Below are 25,135 nucleotides of genomic sequence, written 5' to 3'. Positions count from 1 at the left end.
GACCAACTCATCCCACTGTTTTGACATGCTCTGGAGGACACGCTTCTCTCCACTGACTCTACAGAGGATCTTGAGAGACTATCCTCTTTTCAAAAACCATCTGTATCTGGTGTCTAAAGATGTTTTATGTGGCTCCTCTGACCCAGTGGCCTATATCCAAGTTTAGTTCCAACTCACTCCAAGTGCCACTGGCCTGCCTGCACTACTCAATATGTAACACCTTTGTAAATTTGGCCATGTGTCCATAATGTCACCATCCAAAGACGGCGGGCATCCCCATGCCCACGCTACCCCAGCAAGCTCCCTGCACAGCCAGGAGCTACCTGCTCTAGACCTGACACTGGGCATCACTCCTTTAAATTTTTTATACTGTATTTTCATTTTCACGTGGTTGCAGACCACAGAATCACAGAATGGTTGAGGCACCAGGGTGTCTCTGGTGGGGGTCTGGTCCAGCCCCACTTCTCAAAGTAGGGTCAGTTAGAAGAGGTCATTGAGGACCTATTGGGAAAGGAGTTTGTAGCCATGTGGGGGATGGTGTCTTCCCCAAGTAACAGATGACAGGATGAGAGGACATAGTCTTAAGCTACTCCAGGAGGGGTTTAGGTTGGACATAAGGAGAAATTTCTTCACAGACGGGGTGATTATACACTGGAATGGGCTGCTCAGGGAGATGGTGGAGTCACCATCCCTCGGAGGTGTTTAAGGAAAGACTGGATGTGGCACTCAGCGTCATGGTCTAGCTGATGTGATGGTGTTCAGTCATGGGTTGGACTCAATGATTTCAGAGGTCTTTTCCAACCTAATTGATTCTGGCATTCTATGATTCTGTGATTCATTTTCATATGGTTGTAGACCACAGGATCACAGAATGTTTGAGGCCTCAGGGTGCCTCTGGTGATGATCTGGTCCAGCCCCACTTCCCAAAACATGGTCAATTAGAACAGGACCACAGAATCATAGAAGTGTAGAATGGTTGGGGATGGAAGGAACTTTAAAGACCATCTAGTTTCAAATGCCCTGCCATGGGCAGAGATGCCACCCACTAGATCAGGTCACTCAGGACCCGATTCAACCTGGCCTCAAACACTACCAGGGACGGCGATGTCATCAGCTTTTGAGTTACCTCCAGGGGCAGAGACACCACAACCTCTTTGGGCAAACCCGTGCCGCCAGCACTTGGCTACCCCCACAGTACAATTTTCATTTAAATAATTCCGGGAGGCTCTTGCTGCAAGGGAGAAGCCGGCTGGTCCCTGCAGAGCAGCGAGAGGCAGCTCTCCGGTGGCCGGCGGGATGCCCCGGCCGCAGGGCTGGGCTCGGCGGTCCCTCGGGGGCGGGGGACCGGGCCGGGGGCGTCCGCCCCCTTTTCCCCCCTCACCGCCTCCCCCGCGCGCACCTGCGCAGGCGCGCGCGCACGAGGCGCGCCCCCGCCCCCTCCCTCACACTCCCTCCCTCGCACACAGGGACACGCACACGCCCTGCGCGCGCGCGCGCGGGGGGCGCGCACCTGCGCTGCGCCTTCGGGCCCCCCCCGCCCCCCCCCGCGCCGCGCCGGCCCCGCTGGCGCCTGGAAGGGACCGCGGCGACCCCTCCGTGCCTCGTCCTCCTCCTCCTCCTTCCTTCCTCCATCCTTCCTCCGACCCGCCGGGGGACAGCCCAGGTGAACCGCCGCTGGGCGTGCGTGGGGTCGGGGTGGGGGGGTGTGTGTGTGGTGTCCGCGTCGAGTTTGTAAGTTCTCAGAGGATATCGCCCCACTCTCCCCCGAGCCCGGGCGGGGTTTCCTCACTGGGGGTCGGTGAAAGATATTCCCCTTTCCCTCCTCCTTCCTCATCCTGTCCGCTCCCTCCGTGACCAGAAATAATCCCGCGTTCGAATCGCGGCTGCAGGAGAGCGGGGTTTACGCCGCCCCGCAGCCGGCCCCCACCCCAAATTGCGGCGCTTAAAGGGAGCTTTAGCTGCTTTATGGGTTGCCTCCCGTGCCCGTGCCTCCTTCCCTGTGCAGGTTACCCTAAGGATCACTCAGCCTTCGTGCATCGGTCCCTTGGAGGATAATCTCGGGCAGTTTAAAATATCCTTCCCCATCCCCCGTTTTTGTTTTTATTTTCTATTGTCACATTTATGTAACAAGTGCCTGCCTGCACATCAGGCTGGTGTTCCTGTCTAGGGCGTTGCATGCTCCGGGGGGTGATGTATCCAGTGCTGTGGCTGAACATTAAAAATAATGTCTTTCTGTTGAAGAAGACAGGGGTTAAAATGAATGAAGATCTGAAGGTTAATTTGAGCTGGCTGCCTCAGGATCATATAGAAGCCAGCTCTACAGAGAATGCCTCAGCTGCAGGCTCCTCCCTGGTTCCTGCCGTAGACCCTAAGCCAGAGCTTTTGGTAAACCCCTGGGACATTGTCTTGTGTACTTCAGGGACCCTTATCTCCTGCGAAAATGCCGTTGTGGTTCTGATCATTTTCCATAATCCCAGTCTTCGCGCCCCCATGTTCCTCCTGATAGGCAGCCTGGCGCTGGCAGATCTCTTAGCAGGCATTGGATTGATCATCAATTTTGTTTTTGCCTACCTTCTGCAGTCAGAAGCTACGAAACTGGTTACGATTGGACTGATTGTTGCCTCTTTCTCAGCATCTGTTGGCAGCTTGCTGGCTATCACTGTTGATCGTTACCTCTCCCTGTATTATGCTCTGACTTACAATTCAGAGAGGACTGTCACTTTTACCTATGTCATGCTTATATTGCTCTGGGGAGCATCTATCTGTATTGGACTGCTGCCTGTAATGGGCTGGAACTGCCTCAGAGATGAATCCACCTGCAGTGTTATCAGACCACTCACTAAAAATAATGCAGCTGTCCTTTCGGTCTCTTTCTTGCTTATGTTTGCCCTCATGCTGCAGCTCTACATTCAGATCTGTAAAATTGTGATGCGCCATGCCCATCAGATTGCCTTGCAACACCATTTCCTGGCCACTTCCCACTATGTGACCACCCGAAAAGGAGTGTCTACTTTGGCCATTATTTTGGGGACTTTTGCTGCTTGCTGGATGCCTTTTACACTCTATTCTTTAATAGCAGATTACACCTATCCTTCTATATACACCTATGCCACCCTCCTGCCAGCTACCTACAATTCCATCATCAATCCTGTAATATATGCTTTTAGAAACCAGGAGATACAGAAAGCACTTTGGCTCGTCTGTTGTGGTTGTATTCCTTCTAACCTGTCTCAGAGGGCAAGATCACCCAGTGATGTCTGATTGGCAGCCAGGAGGACGCTCCTTAACATGTTACTTTCCAGACATTCTGTCTTTGGTTTAGATGCATTCATTAAATGGTGTGTGATGGGTTCACATAAAAACCACAGGATGGACGGACCTTTTTGTAAACAGAAAACCCCAGCGACCGAAATCAATCAAGTGGTTTAAGGAAGATTTCCAAAATCAAAATAATCAGTGTTCTTACAGACTTATGATGTTGCTCAGGGTCCTTTTTGTCATATTACCCAGACTTTGCCATGTTTGCCATGATTTTACATTAAATTTTCTAATTAAAATTAGATTGAAATAGCATACTTCTTTAAAATCATTTAGGTGATTGAGTTTAGTCATACTGCATGTTACAATCTGTTGTTAGGATATTTTTTCCTCTTTAATTTTTTTTAAAATGGAAAAAAACCAAACCAAGTCCTGTTACCCCATCTGTATATCATGAGAATACTCTTCAAAATAATGGCCAATTGTACTGATTTATATGGTATTTATTGTAATAATCTCAGTGCAACAAATTTGCTCTAAGTGAGAAAGTATTTGTGCAGCTTTTTATTTTACATCTCAGCATGAATTAGGTTGACAGTTGTTTTCAAGAGTTACCTGTTCTCTCATGTGGCTGGGTGTTAAAGCAAGAGATATGCGTTGCTTTCCTTTTCAAAAGTCAGACGTATGTTTTCACTTGCATGTTGGACATTGGAGCTATGCTGTTGATTTTAAAACTGACAGGGGTATCTTTGAAATTGATGAAATAATATGGCCTCTTTCGGCTATGCATTTGTAATAGATTGAAAACTAGGTTTCTCAGACAAGTTTATCTTTTCAGAAGAGTATAAGAAATGTTTCATAAAACAACCTACAAATTGTGTGCAGCACGTTTTTAGCACTACATGAAATGGTTCCCCTACATTTGTTATCAAGTCAAAACTATTACCATTTGTTTTCACTGTTCTCCTATGTAATTTTAAATACCAACATTTATAAATTCTCAAAGCATATCTGGTTCAGAGTTATATGCAACCAGAACTGCAAGATGAAACAGTGTTTTCTCCTTTTCTGGAAGTTTCATTCTTTGCACTGTACACACGTCAGTTCACTTAATTATAGGACTTCATTATAGTGCTGGTCTAGAAAGCAGAGCTTCCTCTCGTGAATGGTTAAATTTCAAACTGCTTCTAACCTTCCACTGAAGCCACATTAGAATGCACTAGAAATAAAGCATTGTTTTCTGATTTGAAGACTTGATTGTCAGAGAGAAAATCTTCCTGGCACTTGTCTTCGTGAAACTTACGGTGTACCCTCATGTCAGTGCATGGGAGTTTAGAGTACTGCTTCCATTAGTGTCGATGGGAGCTCAGTGTGTTCATGCCCTGGCATCAGTAGGAGGTTATACTCCCTTGAATGTCAAAGTCTGCATATTGTATTGTTGCTTCAGTACCTTCCATTAAAAAAAAAAAAATCCAAAACTCAAATGTAAAAATAGCAATATTTACAGTTCAATGAAAAAATATACCTGTGTAGTAGAGATAGTAGAGACAACTGTGCTGCTGGTCTGGATTTTTCCAAATGGAATCTGTCCTTTTCATGTGGACATCTGGATGACTGTAGCTTTTTGTGGCAAAGTTTCTGTGACGTTAAGAATCATATGCTATACACAAAGCTGAATCTCAAATGTGAGTTGTCTGTAAACAAGGCTCTGTAGAGATTTTTATGAGCAATAATTAATTTTAGTTGCAATGCTGCGTTTAAATTCCATTATTTATTTGGTTCAACCTTCATGATATTTGGTTTTTACTTGGTTATCTGATTAGTTTAATAATTGCATGGCATGACCCAGTAGAGCTGTGAATTTGAAGCTCCCCTCGCTTCCCTGTGATTTACAGATGCTCAGCAAAGTTAGACTATAACCTCTGCTCAGTGTAGGGTATTGGTGTTCTTCATCTACTTATGAATGATACTGAAACTCTAGTCATTGAATTTTGTTTCAATTTTTTGTATAAGAAATACTTCATAAATATCCATGCTACAAATGTGTGCAGTTTTGCAAGTATGCAAACTATTGGGAAATAATGGCAGTAAAAGTCATGAGATGAATAATGTAGAGAGGCTAAGTAATGTAGGATGGTACTTTTAAAAGAAAAAATAAGTTAAAGTCATGCAAACTTTGCTCCCCCTGCTTTTTCCCTTGTTTGTTCGTCTGTATCAAATTGCTAAAAGTATGATGAAGATGAGCAGCTGCAACTGTGACGAAAATTCAGTCCTGAGGGCAACTGTTGTTTTCCTTATGCAGACCTGTTCTCATCCTCTTGGATAACCTCACAGGCATTAGTGTTTTTCTCTAGGCAACACCTGTGTGGTAGGGAAGCCAGAGAAAAACAGCACAGAGGGAGATAATGTTGTCTCCTCTTCTCATGCTGTTTCACCTCGTGTCCTTGTCATCTTCCTCACTCTACAGGCTGCTCAATTCCGCAGAGGCTCTCCAGTGTGCCGGGGGAGCCGACCTCTTCCTTGTGCCAGAGCAGAGAGATTTGTAATTGGAAGCTTCTCTCCTGAGGAGCAGAGCAAGTCAAACGGAGGAAAGAAGGATTAATTATAGCAATCCCACAAAGCTAGCTCATAGGGATGTGATTTGCCCTTGTTTGAGGAGTTGTGCATGGTTACCTTCCACCACAAACAGATGAGAAACATGATTCTGCCTCCCAAGCTACTGCTGTGACCTCCAGTGAGGATTTTGCCTCTTCCAGAAATATGTTCTTAAATTGAGACTGTGCAGTATAGGCCAGAAAATCCTACTGAAAGTCAATGACATAGGTTTGCCTGCAGCTCAAAACTTTGCAGTCTGGCCAAACTTTACCATGGTCTGCAGCACTGGGATGGGTGCTACATAACACACCTCTGACTGAGCTCTGGGAAATAGGGGCAGAGCTGTGGGTACAAAGCTGCCTACCTCACTTGCACAGAAGAAGTGCTTGACAGCCAGTGACCTTTCAGACCCTGCAGAATTAAGCAACTCTCTGCTGTCCCCTCAGAATGACAGGGGAGGCCCCCGTTCTGTATGGTGAGATGCCAGATCCATCCAAGGCCCTCCTGAAACTGGCAGAAATCCAGCCAATTTGCAGTTTCTGATATTTTGTTGTCCCATCAAAGGACAACAGTGCATAAGACCAGGGGGATTAGATTCACCATTCTGTGTACAGTGAAGTCGCTTTCATATCTCCTTTGTAATGACAAAAGATTGGGGGTTTTTTAACACGTAATTTGGTTTAAAGAATAGAAGTTCGTGTTTATTTATTAACACACTTGACCCAAAGTTAATAACATGTTGTATCCTGATGGGAAAACTTTATTTAGGTATACATTTATCCTCAAAGCTTGGGAGAGGATTTTTTAAAATTGTCTTCTTTTTTTTTCTTTTTTTTTTTTTAAACTGTTTCCCCCAATAGTAGTATTTCAGCAATAAGGAGAAATATGTTTTTAGCACAAGAGCAATAAAATCCTCCATGATGTGGATACTATAAATTGCTGAATAAACTCAGAGCAATAGAGAGGAAGCAATATATATTTTAGACAAAAAAAAAGTAACTTGCATAAGAACTTTCAGTAAGCGTAAGTCTTCCTTTGTTAAGCAGATGCTATCAGACCGATGTGGGACATTATTTCTGGTTGATTTGTTTTGTAATCATTGAATTCCTGAATAGAATTACACAGCAATAACATTTTACCTTAATTCTTGGATCCTGAATTTGTGCTATTTGCTGAAAGAATTATATACTGCAGTGGGGAGTTTTATTCTTTTCATTGTTTGGCATTTAGTTGTACAGCATTCTGTGGATAAATTAATAGTGTTCAGGATTTCCAGTTGTAACTTAATCCCAGGAATACCCGAATTTGTCATGCTCATCAAGATGGCTATGATAAATGGTGCTAGCCCATTCTGAAGACAGCTTGTTTATGATACCAGTGGAGAAAACCCCTACCAATACCCAGGCTCTTTGGAAGCAAGCTGAAAGGCCTGATACTGCTGCTGTATCTTCCTGCCATGGACACTCAGCAGTTGCATCCATCCTTTAGTGTTCAGGGACCAGCCTTGAGGCATCTTGGAGTCACTAAAACTCCTCCATGGACAGCAGTGAACTTTGGCTTATACCAGGGCTCATGCTGTCCCCAAAGAGCTATTATTCTCTTGCTTCATTTTCTTAGGGATTTTTTAGCTTTTAAAAATAAAATACATGTGACTTCATTTCCCCAAGGTGATAAGCAACCTGCTGTGTGACTGGAAGCTGGGATAAAATAGCATTGCTACAAATCAAGCCCCTGAAGCATAACTACACACTCATTACTTTAAAAAAAAAGGCGGTTCTGTAACATTCAGAACAATGTTTTCAGAATGTTGACCCTGACTTTTATGAAGAGAAACTATATATTTGGTCTGGTTTTTCTATGTACAATAAATAAATAAAAATAAGAATTGGACAGAGTAGTTGCTATTTAAAAACCCACCAGCTATCCTGTAATTTTATCTGAGATACTGAACGGTTCTAGATTGGCTTAGCGGTTGTCCAGAGATGTTCAATGGAGAAAAAGTAAGATCCCTCAATCACTGCTTATAGGGAACTAAAAGGGAGTGGTATAATTTATATCTCATGAATAAGCAATAGGTCAGGAAAGATAAATTAGGCATGTGTATCTCCCTCATTTGTCAATAAAAGAATGATGGTACTCCCAATAAACTTGAAAAGTCTCCTCTCTGGAAATAGTTTTTTGGTACAAGAGGAAATTACCCCTTAAAACTGGGTGCTTCTCTCTTCTTCAGATCAAGAATGTGCAGTTCCTTTTAATGGATCAGAAATCTGGATGAACTGCACGGATATCTGCTTTCATATTAAGTGGATGAGGAAAGATAAGAGATGGAAGCCTTTATGGCAGCCAGGTTCAGTCACTCGGTGCTTGAGCTTGGCCAGGAAGGATGCTTGAATAAATGCATCCCCTTATTTTGAACTGTCCATTTGGAACCTTACCCGAGGTACACAGAGCACCTGGGAGGGCCCTGGGGCTGTGCCTGTTCTGGGGTGTGGTGCAGCAGTCCTGTGTCCTTGAGGCTGGCAGTACAGCTGCCCCTCTTGAGGGATGTTCAGAGAGCAGAGAGGAGATATGATCAGAAGTGAGGCCCACCTTCCTTGAAAATATTTTCCATATTTTATTCAGATTATTACTTTTCTTGTTAGCACAGTCTTGCATGGCTCCACTTGAAATCAGAAGAGGGTTTTTGTGGAAAAATACTGAAAATTCAAAGTGGGACCACCAGAAGATTGTTTTACAGTAAGTCATTATGTATTTCTGTTTCTTTTGGGGAGCAGCTAAGCCTGTACCTTTGTAGTAAATGTTTCTTTGAAAACAATATGCCTTTGCACTAAAAAAGTCCATGCTGCAGTTTATTCACAAAATTGTTGTGATATTGTAAGCCCCCCAAGAAGAAAGAGTTGCACATTTCACTGTTAACTTCTTACAAAAGAGAAGGGAAAAAACCAAACCTGAATGTAGGTTAGATGAAACCATATTGCAATTAATTAGTGTGTCACTGCTGTGATGCCAACTAATTCAGTGCCCCATGGAAAGGACGGGGGGAGACTTTTCCAGTGGAGATTCTTTGTAAATAGGTTGCGAGAGTAAAACTCATTTTAAAACAATGATCAGTTACAGTTGCTGTCACAAACTCCTTGAATTAGCTTTTAAAGAAATTGTCCTCACCTCCCCAAGCCTTTGTTTTGCACTTTACATATGCCAAGGCAATTTTTACACACTTGCTGACATGCCAGATGTTCAATTGGACAAGATAGTATTACATGTTTCCCCCTCCCAGGTAGGGGAAAGTGTGTTATGTCCCAGAACTGATGAACTGATTTAGTTATCTGATATCTCTAAGTAGCCCAGACCTTTCTAAAAAGCATGGAGTACTTACGGACATTCATGGCACATTTGGGGGCTTCCTTGAATTACAAGTGTGGAGTATTACTATTTTAACTGGTGGCCATAGGATTAGAGATTGGGTTATTTTTTTTTCTCCTTCACGTCCCCACCATTGCAGCCCCCGGCAGTAAGATGTCTGGTGCAGTCCTTTTTGTTTCAAGGCAGGCATTGGTTTGCAGACTCAATGATCGTAAAGGTTTTTTCCAGCCTCGTAAGTACAGTGGTGCATTCCTAGGAAAAAGCTGATATACAAAGTTTTTAATAGTTTGTTATAACCCTTTCAAATATATCAGCAGTCCTTTTTCATTGAACAACTTAAGTGAGCATTTGCCTTGTACAGGAAATATCTGATTCACCTGTGGGGAGGGAAAGCAAGTGTACTGCTACTGGTTTTTTTACGCTGGTAGTATTCTTTTTCCTCTAACCATTTGATCCCAACCATACGGTCTACCACGATGTCCACAGGCCTACTCCTGGTTTCTGTAGGAAAAAGCAAGCCAGTACTAACTGCACATGCTGAAGACTGCATCCTGCAATGATTTACCTTAGAATATGGAGGGGGCTTCCACTTTGAAGAAATAGAAGCCAGCAAAATAGAGGTTTTATTTTTTCTTTCAAGTATAAACTCATTCTTAAAAGGAAATACCTATGTCCAGGTTTAACATACTAGTTTTATTACGTGCTGAGTAGAGAAACAGTTTCTTAGAATATTTTAGTATGCCATTAACTTGATTAAGTATGATGAGCTATCACTTTTAAATAGCATAATTACATACTTAAATATTATATATATATATACACATACATAATTATTACAATTAATTAAGTTACTTTTTATATGTATGACACGCCATATATCATGCTCTATACCTTCGTTGTGGATGTGGTTAAAGTGTAACCTCTTTGCTGAGGCAGTTTCTTATGATCAAAGAAAAATATTGCCCAACTTGCATGAGTCATACAAACACTGAAAGATCCAGCAGTAATTGATATTTCAACAAACAAAGACAGGCTAGAGGTTTGGGAGGGGAAGCAAATTATCATGGCTTTAATTTGGACAAATCCCACTGCCAGCTTTGAGATTACAGGAATGTGTTCTATGACCGCAGGTGGTATAGAACTCAGGAAAGATATTTGTCACAAGCATGGGCCTACAGAGCAGTTACATCTTTATCCACACATTGTTCCCTTTTGTCTCTCACTCTTTTTCTGTCTTTCATAGGTGCTTTGGTGCATAGGTGCTATAAATGTGCCTCTGAAATAACGCTGTAAACTCTGTCTTTAACTTAAACAGTCCTTTAACAGGACTGCCCAGATCATGATTCCACACAGTCATGGGACACAGGTGGACATTTCTCACTGCCTGATGCTCACCTGGGGAATATTAGAGTTTCTAAAAAAATTTACACATTCATTTTTAAAGGGCACACAAAGTACATATATGCTTCAGGGGTTTCCTGGGAAAAAGGTCTAGGACCTCTAAGATCTAGGGCCAAGGTATAGAGCTCTAATGCACTGATTACTTATGGTCCCATAGAATTTTCCTCTTACTTCAGTGTTCACTAAGATTAAACCCATCAAAATAATCAGGAATTTGGCTTCCCCTGCTTTCAGGGAAGAGATATTTTATAGTATGCAAATGAAAGCAGCATGACCTGGCCCTTCAAAAATTGAAATACATCCAGAAAAGGACAAAAGGTTGTGTCCCCGTGGAGTGTGAGCAGTTGTGCCACATCCATAGGTTTTTGTGTTGCCACTCTTTGGTTGCCCTCTGACAGTGTAGTCCCTCAATATATGAGCAACACTCAGTCCACCTCATGGTGCCTCTGCCCCAGAGGGCTCACGAGAAAAGAGCAGAGAGGTGAGGTGTTTCTGCAGTGTTGGTCACAGGTCACAGCATGGTGGGTTTGGAAGGGAGCTCTGCTCTCAGCACAGAGCTTTCTGAAGGTGTGACAGAAAGTAGGGAGCCTTCTTCAACCACATTCCAGGCAAACTGGAGCTCTTTTCTTTTGTATCACCCTCTCAGTGTAAGCAGAGAGACTTTCCTTAGTCTAGGAGGAGGAGGGTTAAGTGGTTGCTGGGAGTTAGCACACTCCAGCACACAGCTTTTTACACGGCAGCTATCCCAGAGCCGAGCAGCTGAAGGTACAGCAATCTACTTCTGAAGTCAGGCTGGTCCCACTAGGAAGAAAATGCACTTTTCCAGAATGCAGGAGCAGTGTGTGTGATTTGTGCCAAAAGTGTGGAATGAGGATTGCAGCTGAAGCGGCAGGTAAATTGCCTGTGGTACACATACAGCAAAATAGGCAGTCTTTAGGGTTATTTGCATGTGCTCAAATACATTTTATGGTTGAAGCTGATAGCAGTCTCATATATGTATGGAAGAGGAGAAGAGTACAGACTTTCCTGTTGGGCCTCAGCCAGGGCCAACCAAAGGAAATGGGCATTCTTGGTTTTGTCATTGTTTCTAGAGAGACAAATTACACCTCTATCCATTTTGATGTCTATAGGTTTTTCCTCTTTGGGGCTAAAGTCCTCCTTTGTTTGGTCTGAGCTTTACTGTCACAGCCAAAATCTACAAAAGTTGATTGTAAATGCGTTTACAAATGGAATTTCATAGGATAAGTGCTATAAGTGTGCCTCTGAAATAACACTGTAAACTGTCTTTAGCTTCAGGCCATGAAATTTGGAATACCCTGGGCTAGTAGAACCACTTGTCATTTTCTAGACTTACTAACTAGACCCCCACATTTTTTGTTGCCAAATGCAATTAAAGATAACCTGTAGTTTATCACGTTCATCTCATGAAATCCTCAGAGGGAACTTTTCCTAGGAAACATTGTACATTTCAGGCAGACACTCGATACTACTGACTGCAGTGTAGTTCCGTGCTGAATTCTAAAAGCTTTAGCAAAAGCATCTGCATGGAGGATAGTTCTCATGCTACACGTCCCACTAGGAGCCAGGTGGATTGAAATCCTGCATGTTGTGCTTTTCATGAGAACCAATTACTGGTTTCATACATAAGGGCCTATAGTTATTTCTTATACTAATTTAGGTTTTTGGTTTGGTTTCTGTTTATTTAACTGTGGTTGAAGTTTGAACCATAGCTTGCCAGTGTATGAAGTGATTTTAAAAGGAAGTGAAACATCTTTGCCTCAGTTTCCCTTAAGCTTAAAGCTTTGAATTGCAACTACAGAGCTTCTTGTTGTAAACAAGATAGTAATTTAATGCACTTTATTTAAAAAAGGCACAAATTATTTTCTTTATAAAATGTTACAATTGCACTATGCTGTAAGAATTGGTTACTAAATATAAACTGTACAGTTTTGTAGTCAACATTGTAAGTGTTTAGTCATAAATGATTGAAACAATTACATGTTTCAGTTAAATGTTAATTTTATATGTGGTGTATGTAGCCATAAATAAATTTTCCTTTTTAAAAAAAGAATGGTTGGTTGTTTCATTTCATTGAATTCCCCATTCTGTTTCAAATAACAAAGCTATATCCTTTCTGCAAATACAAGATTTAAGTATGTTCCAGTGCAAAGAGATGACAGATGACACTGACTAAACCTGTGCAAACTTAAGGTGAACTGCTGTGGATCCCCTGCATCTACTAACACTGCAGAAGGAAATACCAGGCACTACAGACAAAAACTCTGAAAGAAGAGCTAACAGGAATTCTTGAATGTGAAAGCCAGAGTGACCTTCAAGTTAATTTATCTATACTGCACTCTCTTCTGACACACTGCCTTTTATTATCGTAGTACACACTCAGTTTTGGGGAACAAAATGCAGTATGGATTATAAGAGGTTCTACATTTCATCTTGCTAAATGGATGTAAATACTTAATATTTGAGTTAGCAGTCATTAACTGGGAGAGGTAAAAGTTGCTATGAAAGTAAGAAGCTATGTTAACCTAGATTTTTTTTTAGAAGCTTGGTCCTAATCCTTGAATTAAGTAACTGAAAAATCAGATGCACAATCACAGTTCTGTATTTCCAGTTTGACTGTTTCAGACAGGCTAAAAGAAAATGGTCGACTGTCTCATTTTCCAAATTAAATTTTTTTGTAAAATGTCTATCTTAATTTGTCTGAATGGTTTTCTTGAACACCCAGCTTATTTTCCAGGCATACAAATTGATGGAATGAGTTACATCTCTAACCGTAGGACTGGCTATCATGTACCATAGCCATTCAAGTGTGGCTTCTAAAAGAAATGGGCCAGTGACTGATATCCAGGTAAATGACTAAGAGTGAGGCTACTTCCTTTATACTATGCAGGACTGCAGTCCTGCGTGTCAGATGGATCCTGAAGGAGATCTTAGGGATGTTTACTTCTACCAGACACAGCTGTCCTCTCCACCTCTCACATCAGACAGTAGGCACCACCTGTTTTGTCTAAAGAAGAAATTGATATCATGGTGCAGGAGTAGAGACCCAGTTGGTTTCTCTGCAGTTAAACTGTAGGCAAAAGGACTGCAGCACAGTGGTGACCAGAATGTATTTGATAAATGTTTTTTGCTTACAACAAACATTAACTACAACTACACAATATAGACCCTTAGGAACTTTCAGCCATCCACTTTACTAGACTGGAAAAGAAATAAGAATTAATTGGAAAAATACCAATAGAGAGGGAGGGGAGATAAATGCTTCACCTAATGGAGAAGCCAATATTGAAATCATCTGGCCCTGGCTGTTTCGGGATCAGTTAAGGCTTGATTGATGGAGCCTAAAGTAGGACAATGAACTGAACCTGTTCTGACCATACAGTGCATGTTTAACTTGCTACTGCAGTCAGGAGGACCAGGAATGAGCCAGGAACAGCAGAGTTGGATGGTTCAAGCATCTTGACATTTCTGTGTTGGTGCCTCTTCCATATATCCCAGTGTCAGCATCAGCCTAACAGAAGGAATTACCATTAAGAGGGCAAAACGGCTGACCAAAACAATAAATAGAATAGTAAAAACCTGCCAAAACTTAATGGTAATCAGCCAGAATTGCAAAGGAGTTCCTGTTAAAATGGTGGAAATATTAATGACGTTACAGAACTGGTAGATATCCTGGCTGCATTTTAGTTTAGAGCAGGTAACATCCTGCTTACGAAGCAATCCACAGTATCAGAAGCTCAGGAAACAGTTAACTGGGAACCTTAGGCATTGGCAATGCTTAGACCAAGCAGTGAAAACTACTTTGTGCCTCCTGCCAATGGCAGAGTGCTTTATGCACTATGGTTGGATATCAGGTATGCCAGCTGAGTCTGGAGCTAAGCAGACGGTAACAGAATTGTTAATAATGGGTATGCAACAGAAAACTGATGTGGCTGATAATAAATGGTCACGGTGCTTAAAAGGATAAAAAAGTTGAAAGCTGTCCAGGAGATGAAATAATTTCCATGCTACAGTAAACAAAACAAAGGTTCTTTATATGAGGCCCACAAGTGGAAATTAAAAAGTGTAGTTTCAGTGTTCTTTAGTTCAAGGATGCTTGACTGCATCGCTCCAGGTGTGCCTGCCTGTTCTTAGGTTCATTTAAGCATCTGTAAGTCACATCAGAGATGAGCTGCTGAGTTGGACAGACTTTTGGACACAGAGCAGCATATTTTACCTTCTTACTAAATTCTTATGAGTCCTCTTAGGCATAGCAGAATGTCAGAGAGTGTCTGCTACCTCACCACTGTCCTATACCATGAATCTTTGATGTCTATGGAAAGTGTGAGGCCTGTGCAGTTAATGGAGATTTTACATTCACTGCTGAAAATGTTATAGGAGAGACCATCAATGTGGCATGTATGACAAAGACAACGCCATTTGCAGATATTATAGAAATCCTTCATTTTAAAGTTATTTTGAAATTATCTATAATCATGCACATCCAAGTATTTCATTTCTCTAATATTGCTTCTAAAATTAGCAGCTCAAATCTTTCTTTTTAGTTTTTTTCTAATCGAAATGTCATCCTCATAACAAAAGTGCTCCATGGGGTTGTTACTGCTTTTGCATTCCTCTAATGTGGATGTGAGCTGAGCAACCCCACTGCAGTACAGCACGTTACAACCAGCACTTGGGTAGTACATGCAGATCGGCTCTTACTTGAGCATATTCTGCTTGCAAATTTTATTGGGATTTTCTTTCATATCTGCCAAAGCCTTTCATCCCCGTATTTTGCACTAACTGTAAAGCTGGTGGCCTTTCAATGCAGGCATTCTTTATCTGACAGCAAAAGATATTTTAATGTAACCAGGACACTGTCTTCCCAGCAGTGGCCTAGCAGAGTTGCTTTCACCTTCATTTTTATCATGATGTATGGCATTTAAACGGTGCTTGACAGAAAGCCTATATAAACACATTTTCTAAGATACATTGAGTTTGCCATCATCATCATTTTGAGCTGTCAAGCTCAAAAACACACAGTTTCCAGAACAAGGATCAACACATTCCAAATCATTCTGCTTACAAGGGGAATACAGAGGATATGGCAAACTGAAGTGGAAAAGAGCCCTCACAACTCCCATTTCAGGCATTAGACAGGTCTAAGTGGGGCCAGAAGATTCCAGAATCTCAAACTAACTTCAGGATTTCCTTCACTCCCCTGGCTATTCCTAGTCTTTCACCTTTGCATGAGGGGGCTTGTTCTTGTTCCCCCCTTATCTCTCACATGGCATCTGTTGCTGCAGCCTCCAGCTCCCCTTCTGTTTTTTCCTCAGTGGTGCCACTGGTGACACAGTGCAAGGACGTACATGGAAATTACTGTCAACATGGCAAACCATACATCTGCAAGGACATCAGGCTGGAGAAGGAAGCACCTGCTATTTGCCAGTCTAGCCCAACAAAGAACCACTCCCTGACATCTAAGCAGATCAGATAGCCCCACTGCTTTCAGAGGGAAGCAAGGGCAAGCTGCCACTCCCCTGGCCCTGGCCTAAAGGCAGGGGACTGTTGGAGTGGAGGGGCTGGTCCCTGCACAGCCTGCAGACACTCCCTTACTCCATTACTCTGGAGGTATGGTTGAGTTCACTGCCTGGCAAGGGCTAGCATGTGTTACGCTGAGCCAGGGCCACACAGCAGCAGCTCATCTCTCCCTTGATGCTTTGGATCCTTCTGCAGCCTTGTTTCTTGCTCAAATGGGCTCCAGGATTTATTGTCAATGCTGGATTCCCAATCCCTTTACAGCTTTTTGTGGGAACTAATAGAACAGATCTGGTTTTTGTTGTTTAATTAAACAGCCTATATTAGTGTCCCTGGAGCTCTCTGTGCTGAGGTTGGTTTTGGTTTGGGCTTTTACCCTCTTCTAGGAAGATGTCACAGAAAAATGGTGTGGTTTCTTGATGTTCAGTCCATTTCATTCATCATGCTTTTTCTGGAAAGTGTTTGTTTGCCTTCCATCCAGCCACAGCTTGTGCACAGCCTTCACAAAAATACAGTCAGCCTTGCCAATAGATGTGTCTGGTGTTAGATCTGCAAACCCCCGTGTCTGCCATCACAGGGTCGTTCAGGCTGGCTCCAATTCAGCAGCTGCGTGTCAGCTGTGGAATCGCACTCAGAAGCCGCCTCTTCCCCAGGAGCAGCGGCAGGCCTGCTCGGATGGCAGCAGCAACCTGCCTTTGCTAAAATTGGATGTTTCTGCTGGCAGAAGGGGAGGCCAAGAGACTGTTCCTTGGGGTGCTGTTTGCTGCTGCTGTGGTCACCACATCCCTGGGGCCTGGGGAGAGTGAGGGACAGACAGCAACAGGCACTGGTCAGGGAGACTGATTTTCCTTCCCCTGTGATCCCAGGTTGCGAGCAGGTGTAGGAACATTTACCTGTCCAGGATATGTTTGCTGCTCAGCCATCCATGGTGCATCTTCCCTCTAAGATTCACCTGGCTATCTGGGTGTGTGGACATGCAGCAGGGCTGTGCTGTAGGAGTGTGTACGTAGCAGACCCACAGCAGCTTGTTAGCTTCCAGCTCGTATCAATTCAATGTCTTTCCATCGCATTTACCCTTAATTTGCCTTGCCAAGGAACGTTGCATTCTTCTTCAGAGATGAGATAAAGCATTCATCAGAGCTCAGTAGTTTCCCTTATTCTCTTCAGTGTTTTTCTGCTTCTGTGTGATTCTATTAGAGGCTTTTTTAATGAGCAGTCATTGATCACACACGTCTGTCTCCAGAGATCTAAACAGCAGAATTTCCATAATTTCCGCTGCTTCACAAAATGATACAGTGTTTCATTAAAGACAAGTTAAAAACAGAACAAAATGCTGCTCTGTGTCCCTTTCAATCTCCTCACCTTCAGCAGTCATTTGCAAAAAGACTGTTCCTTTTTCTTCTGCTTAGAAGTTATTTTTTACACCATTTAGATGACAGCTTAATCATATGATTAAAGGACTTCCCCAAGCACAGGTCTTCCCCTTGTGTCAAAATATCAGTGGATTCCATATTTAACATCAGTTGCAGCTGTGTTGCAGCCGTAGGTGAAGTTTCCCCTGTGAATAGCTTGCGTGATACTATATCACTGTGGAGAGTGCTTCCTGTTGGAAAGCTGTTCTGAGACAAAAGCCAGCAGGGCTCCAACCCCCATGGTGGAAATGAGCAGCAAAAATCCCAAGCAGCAGCTAAGTACCTGTAAAGATGTCAGTATATGTGGAGAGGTGGGCCCATGTATAGAATAGTTCAGACCATTTATGATAAAGTAGCAATTTTGTTTTGAAAGATACAGAAGCCTTGACAAACACATGTAAAGTGCTCCACAACAGATGGCAACGTGAGCACAAAGAGGTCATATCAAGCATGTGGCAAACACAAATATCTGCTGCTCTTCCTTCTTGCTTCCCTGAGTGTTTGCTGTGAGAATGTGGCAGATAAGACTAGTGCTCTCTGTCATTGTGCATTTGTGGGATTAATGTCTAAAACAAATTATTACAGTGAGTTTAACACTTACTTAAAAGTTCTGAACAATTTCCACTCCTGAACTAGGCTACATCACATCACATCACCTGTATTTCCCCCTGCCAATAGCTCATATCATCTGGAAGAGTGCACCACCACATTGCAGTTGTAAAATTTAACATAATATTGCCTTGTTGTCAGGCTTAGAGTGTAAAACAGGCTGGCATCAGCCTTCTGCTGCTGAAGGAGCAAATAGCAGTGTAAAAAAGAGCTGGCAATTTGAAAGGCTTCCAGTAATAGGGTAAGGGAAAGATAGGGATACTTCACAGATTCTGTGAAGCTTTGGCCACTGTGCACCACCTCCCCTTGCACACTGCAGACATGTCTCCAGTCTGAGCCAGGGAAAACACGACGGGAGAGACAGCAACTGAGAATTTCTGGGCAGTGCATCAGGTTAAAACCTATGAGGCCTAAGGTTTATTTGACCCATTAAAAGTTACTAAAAGCCTCACTTCCAAGAGGGTTTTACCAGATGCTTTTCTTTCCTGGTGAAGCTGGAGCACAAGAGGTATTTTGCAACGAGCATCCATTGGTTCAACTGCAGCAGAGGTACAATTTCCTGCAGAAAGGTCACAGGCCATTTGCAGCTTTCCGAGTCAAAAGCAATCCTTAAAACTCCATTTAAAAACCACCTGGCAGCAGTTGTCAAGCACTATAATTGCCCCTGTGCTGTAGCATCTGACTGTGAGAACCAGAACTCGAAACAAAATCCTGCCCAGGAGAGATTACGGCTTTGTTACTGATGGTAAAACCAGAGCAAATGTGTAAATGGAAGAGCAGGATGTTGCTTTTGAGTGCACAGCATCACGGCTGGGATACAGTGTTCCAGAAATAAGTGGGGTGATGAGCTGGTGCCTGTGTTATGTGAGAGCTCATCTTGTCTACAGTGAACATTGTAAAAGAATTCAGGAAGCAATGCGGAAACTTTTTGATAGCTCAGCTTTTCGTCTGGTTCACCATCAGGAGAAAGAGAGGTCTGGGTAGCTGGTGAGGTATGGAGATGGTATTTCAGATCACTGTGAGACAAAAAAAGCTTGGAAGCCAGCAGGGCAGCTGAGAGAGACTCAGCTTGGACCTGCGTGGAGGAAGGGATTTCAACCTTGATGCATGAGTTTCGATATAAAATCAAATTTAGCAGATGAAATGGCTAGATAGGAACTGTTTGGAAGCTCTGACATTTATATAAAACATACAGACATCCATCCTTTTACCTACAAAGGCTTTATAATACCTAAATTGTCATCAAGATAACAGAGGTCAGACTGCTCAACAAATTGCCATCATCTTGTGCTGCATTTGGATGTTGAGGGGTTTGTTTATTTATAAACACACACCCCTACAGGTAAGTCAGAGGTTGCACAACAGCCTGGGGAGTTTGGGGGAGTTTGGCTCATTCAGCCTGGAGAAGATCTGGCTTCACAAAGACCCAGCAAAGCTTGTGGGGGTGTTTTCAAGACAACGGATACAAGATCTTCATGGTGCATGCTGAGAGACTACAGGCCCAAGGGAAACAGTGAGGAGGAGACTGGATATAAGAAGAAACTATTTCCCCATCAGGACAGCCATGTAAGGGCACAGGTTGGCCAGAGAGGTTGTACAATCTCTCTTGGAGGTTTTCAAAACCCTGAGCAACCTGGTCTGACCCTGCTTTGAGACAGAGGTTGGACCAGAGACCTGCTGGGGTCGCTGCCAACCTGAACTATCCTGTGGTTCTCATGGAGAATGAGACACACCTTTGGGTGTCCGTACCATGATCTGGAAGGCTTAGACCTTGACAGAGCATTATCATAGAATCATAGAATATTAAGGGGTTGGAATGGACCTTAAAGATCACCAGTCTCAACGCGCCTGCCATGGGCAGGGACACCTCCCACCAGACCAGGTCACTCAAGGCCATATTCAGCCTGGCCTTGAACCCTGCCAGGGTTGGGGCATCCACAGCTTCTCTGGGCAACCTGTTCCAGTGTCTCACCACCCTCACAGTGAAAAATTTCTCCCTAATATCTAACCTAAATTTCCCTTCATTCAATTTGTACCTATTTTTCTTTGTCTTATTTTTAGTTCCTAACAAGGAGGAAGATAGAGATCAAGCCTTGGAAGACACTCCCTAGGAAATGGGGGATCCCTATCTCCTGACATGTAGATCAGCTGCTGGGATGGCTTGAGGCAAGCAGAAACTACTGGATTTAGTAGAAGAATAAATGCCTGACAAATTAAAAGAGGCTATGAAATACTGGTGGTCTGGCTTAAAGATCTAGTGGACATTTCTGGTGTTAAACAATAGGAATCCACGACCGTGCTCACAGCAGAGGTATTGACAACCTCCACAGGTTACACATTGGATCTTCCTTCTCTGCCTCTTGGTGTCTGCTGCCTTGAACAGTAATAAACAGCTTTGGTGTCTACCAAAGTGGAAGGGCAGAGAAAGAATAGGGCCCCTAGCCATTTTTTTCACTTTTTACACTATGTCCTTCAGAATTTTAAGTATTTTCCCCATTATTCATAACACTGGGTGCTCACAGAAGGTAACACACTTTAAAATTTCAAACATTATAAAAAGATCTGCCTTGGGACATGAGCATTGGAAATAAAATTAATTAAAATTACACCAAGGTCTTCATTCACCCACAGAGGGTTTATGTCAAATCAGAGGCAGAAACAGTATTTAAAAGAAAAAGTTAACACTTGTGTGTCAGTCTACTCAACAGATAAACCAGAACAGCAGAAAGATCAGAGTTACAGCACGAGGCAGCATTAGCATTTGTATTCGCAGTGGGAAAAATTTCCAGTACCATTAAAAGCATGTTCTTTGTGAAACCAAACAACTCACAGTCACTCAGCTCCAGCCCAAGTTGTAGGCAGATGTCAAGTCTGCAGGGCCATATCATCTGAAAGAGTTAAAGCAGAACCTTGTGTCTGCAGGGTACCTGGCACAACATACCCTGCTCCTCCACCTTAGAATCATAGATAACCTGTGTTTAGTACAAATAAAAAAATAGAACTATCAATCACAAATATGAATTCACCATTATTTATTTCTCTATTTGAAATAATTTGAGGGTATCAGTCTAGTTGGTGGTGACTGATCCATTTTTCCCTTGATGTTTGACTCTTTTATTCACAGACTGGAAAAGAACCAAGAGCACAAAAGTAACTTAAAGACGTCCTGTCCTCCCGAGGACTGAGGTACAAGGAAAAGCTTGCACTATTTCTGGATGGAGTGAACCCTCCAGTCGTCAGGACTACCAATGCTGAAGTCACAGGGGGGAAAATAAGGGAGGTAAAATATCCTGCCTCTGCCAGCATTACTAATCAAGTACTAATGGTTATGACATGAACATTTTCTATGGCAGCTGGTGCATTGCTAAACTAATATATATTCCTTAATACTATTTTCCATATTATTATGTCTGGCATTATCTCTAGATATAATACAATTTTGCTGCTATAACAGAATAAAATACTACACATCCACAGTTTATAGAAATTCCTCTTCCCTGCTCTGTCTTTGCAATGGACCAAACCACCTGAGTAAGTGAAGTAACAGCTCATTTGTCACTGTCCCAGCCACTTGTAAAAACCCCTTGCTAGGAATCATGTTCAAACTGCTTTTTGGCTTTTGTCCTGTTGAAAAGATTCGTTGAAAGTCTTGAACCTGCAGCAAGAACTTGTTCCTGACTTACACTGCATGCATGTTTAAGAAACCTTCACACTCAAAAATACCTGATGGAAGTCTCCATATCGGCCATCTGGACCAATTGCAATGGGCCCACCACCATCCTGCCCAGCCACAAGCTGCTCACCTGGCAGCTTCCATCTCCATCAGCCAGAGAGAAACAACCCCAGTTCATTGGCAGTTGGTCACTGGAAACCCTGAGTACTAACTCCTGAGTGGCATGGGAACCCACCCTGAAACAGAGCAGAAGGTGCCCTACAAACACTCAGCAACTCAGCCTTGGAGGGTGTGAGGCTGCCAGTGAGAGTCAGCACTTAGCCTGGGGATGAGGGAGGATGGGAGGAGGCTTGTCTTCAGGAGAATGTGCATTATAAACTGTGCCAGGTTTCACCTTAAAAGAAAAACATTATTTCCTAACTTTTCATGTAGGAGGAAAAAAAATACACCCACACAAAACAGGGTAAAAAATAATGTCCCCTCCCTGCCATTGAAACCGGGGCTCTCTGACCTGGGTTACTCTACTGGCCACCAAAGGCCACCAAACCTCTTTGTTTTGGGTAGGAGGGAAGTTCTTGGGAAGGTGTAGAAAGTGAGACATGGGGGACACGTGCTCACATCACTCCCTGAACACTTCTGGAAATGAAGGTATGTGGAGAATCCCTTCCGTGTCGAGTGTATTCCACAATGGAGACTAACAACAGAGAAAACATGAAGCTCCAGATGTACCAAAGGTAATAGTATCACACACACACATTTACACCCATCCATAAGGTAAAGCCTGTCCATCACCACTCTGTTCCCTGACAGGAGAAGGAGCAGCTGAGGAGAGTTCCTGGGGGAATCTGCTTGTCATTGGTGTTTTTCCAAGTGGGGTCTGAGCAACAAAATGAAGCAGAGCTTGCACAGCCCAGCAGAGCTGCGCACCAGCTGTGCAGGGTACCTGCCACCTACCTCTACTGCAGCACAAAATCTTGCATGAGCTAATGCATGAGCCCTGCCAAGAAGCTGATCTGAGGTGCCCAGAGCACATTCTCATTTGAAAGACAAAGAAACTGAAATAAACGAAGGAAGAAGTTTTGTCTTTATGACTACAACTCCCAGGACACCAGGGCTTTCCCTCAGCTCTATATAACCAATAAAAAGGAATTACAGAAACCACATTTCTAAAATTATCTCAGGCGCATGCATATTCCTGCAAGCATTAGGAAAAGATTAAAACCAGAGCAGCTAGTGCTGTCTCATCCAAAAGATTTGCTTACCAGTGAGAGACTGCTCGTGTAACGCTCTCTCGAGGAGAAGCCGAGCACCAGGAGCTGAAGGATCCCGAAGCTGCTGCAAGGCAGCTCTGGTGTGAGCAGCGGGGCAGAGGTGCCCTTACCAAAGCCCAGGGGGACGCGCAGGACAAGCTACAGTGCCACCTCCCTTTTTGTCCTGTTTTTTTTCCCTGCTCCATTCTGGCAGGTATCCTCTTCTCCCTTTCTACTTCCTCTCTGCCTCCTGCCAAAGTAGTTCAGGAATTAGCAGGGGATGCTCTTTGGCCTTCTTGTCATTACATTTAATTAGAAGACACCCTCATTTGCTTTGGTTTTGCTCTCCTACCTGGCAGAGTCATTTGCATATCACAGGCCATTCTTGAGTCTTGTTCTTCCTCTGCCTGAAGTGAGCAGCACAGAGGGTCACACTGAGTGGCTCAGCAGCAGCAGCTGTGGCACAGCCAGAGTCGACAGCTGAAAGAACACCTGGAAAGTCTACAGGACTGGTTAAAAATTAATGAAAAAGGAGAAATGCTGAACATGCAGTAGGCCTGGGCTGGCCAAGGTCAGTGCAGACACAGAGAGCATCACGACTAGGTGGCACTCTGAGAGCAAATCAAGCCCTAAGCACCTCTCCAACACAGAGAAGTAAGAAATTCATAGCAGTTGTACCATCTACTCCCTTAGTGTGTGCCTGGAATATCTTGAGAGCAAATACAGTTCTGGAATTCCCACTTCCTCTTCAAATGGCACCGCAGTGAGGCAGCAGTTCAGTTTCCAGGTCCCTTTGTCATCAGGCTGTGCCAGTGCTACCAAGAGCAGTAACTCATACCAGATCCATGCTGAGTCACTTTTTTGGCTTCCCTGCATAATTTGCATCAGCAGAATCGTAACAAACCATCTGCTTCCAGACACCAGATACCTTTGCAACACCATGCCCCATACCATAGGTTGGTAATACAGCAACTGTCACAGGCACCCAGATGAAGATTAATCACAAACACTTCCATAATGTATGAAATAAATCAGATCTTTCAGGAACAGTCACCTTCTCAGTGGATGCTAAGAGCTTTTTGGATCTCTGCTATAATATTACAGGTTACACTGAACCATTTCAGTTGCTCTTGACTTTGCTTTTGTCCATGCCTATCCTTAGGCCATGCTTCCATGGCTGAAACTTCCAGCCTTCAGTACTTACAAGTGACACTTGCAACTTTGGTGGGCATAAGTTTTTCTTCAGGTCCACTCTTAAACTGACCTGGAATTATTAAAAATATTGGTGGGCCAGGAAAAATATGTGTGTTGTGACATGAAATCCTAAAAGAGACTCATTGCTGAGGAGGCAATCTAGGAACAGAATGATGAAAAGAATCCTGTCTGCTCTATTTCTTGCCACCTGTTCACATGAGGCTTTTTTAGCCTGGTTCATTTAAAGAAACAGCAGTCATCTGGCAGAGCTGAAATGTGAACACAAATCAAAATGCCAGCCCTGGAATTTGTTTTGGCTAGAGATCTACAGAGATGGGAAAATATGATAATTGTACAATTCACAAACTCTAGGCATTTCAATAGAATTATCTGTAAGCCAAGCTAATTACCTTGAAAGAAATAGTTCAGAATCTGCTCTCTTTCCTAGAAAACTTCAGTATGTTTCATGAAATTTGCAGTCTCTAAAGTTTTCTTCCTTTTTTTTTTTTTTTGGTCTAAATAGGGCGCAACCAAAGAAATCAAATTGATTTCTCATGACAGCATGGGAAATAAGGAATGCATAGTAGATATAGGCTTTAAATGCTGCAGTAGACATGCAGTTTTACAGAAAAAAATTGTCTGCCTGTACATGGTTTTGCTGTACACACAAAAGCAGCTGCGTTACAGAAGATTATTAATCAAAGTGGCTCAATGCTTTAATTTCTATTCCCTGAGAAATTCTGAGAAAACCTCAGTCTAAAGAAGTCACGGTTTTGAGTAAATTACTTGGAAGTCATTATGTGTTCTCTGAAAAAAGTAATTTTTCAAGCTATTTAAACAGCCCA

At 43.0% G+C, this 25,135-nt stretch overlaps 1 protein-coding gene across 3 annotated transcripts; it reads left to right on the top strand.

Moving 5' to 3' along the window:
• The first annotated feature begins 1,545 nt into the window (after positions 1-1,545).
• On the top strand, positions 1,546-21,664 carry GPR12 (G protein-coupled receptor 12). 3 transcript variants are annotated; one of them, XR_005603675.1, is made up of 3 exons: positions 1,546-1,663; positions 20,235-20,484; positions 21,298-21,664. XR_005603675.1 is itself a non-coding variant. In XM_039565614.1 (2 exons), the coding sequence occupies exon 2, from the start codon at positions 2,257-2,259 to the stop codon at positions 3,259-3,261; it is 1,005 nt and encodes a 334-aa protein (XP_039421548.1). In that variant the 5' UTR covers positions 1,546-1,663; positions 2,245-2,256; the 3' UTR covers positions 3,262-12,688. The 3 variants fall into 3 exon arrangements, 2 of the variants coding, with proteins under 2 accessions (XP_039421548.1, XP_039421558.1); XM_039565614.1 differs by lacking the exons at positions 20,235-20,484; positions 21,298-21,664 and adding an exon at positions 2,245-12,688; XM_039565624.1 differs by lacking the exons at positions 20,235-20,484; positions 21,298-21,664 and adding an exon at positions 2,242-12,688.
• Positions 21,665-25,135: the final 3,471 nt, after the last annotated feature.

This window comes from Corvus cornix, chromosome 1, assembly GCF_000738735.6.
Source record: "Corvus cornix cornix isolate S_Up_H32 chromosome 1, ASM73873v5, whole genome shotgun sequence".
Taxonomy (NCBI): domain Eukaryota; kingdom Metazoa; phylum Chordata; class Aves; order Passeriformes; family Corvidae; genus Corvus; species Corvus cornix.
The sequence above is the reverse complement of the archived record's forward strand: the minus strand, read 5'-3'. Positions and strand labels throughout refer to the sequence as shown.

Excerpts from the sequence above, each read along its gene's own strand:
- GPR12 (XM_039565614.1), top strand. The coding sequence starts at position 2,257 with ATGAATGAAGATCTGAAGGTTAATTTGAGCTGGCTGCCTCAGGATCAT.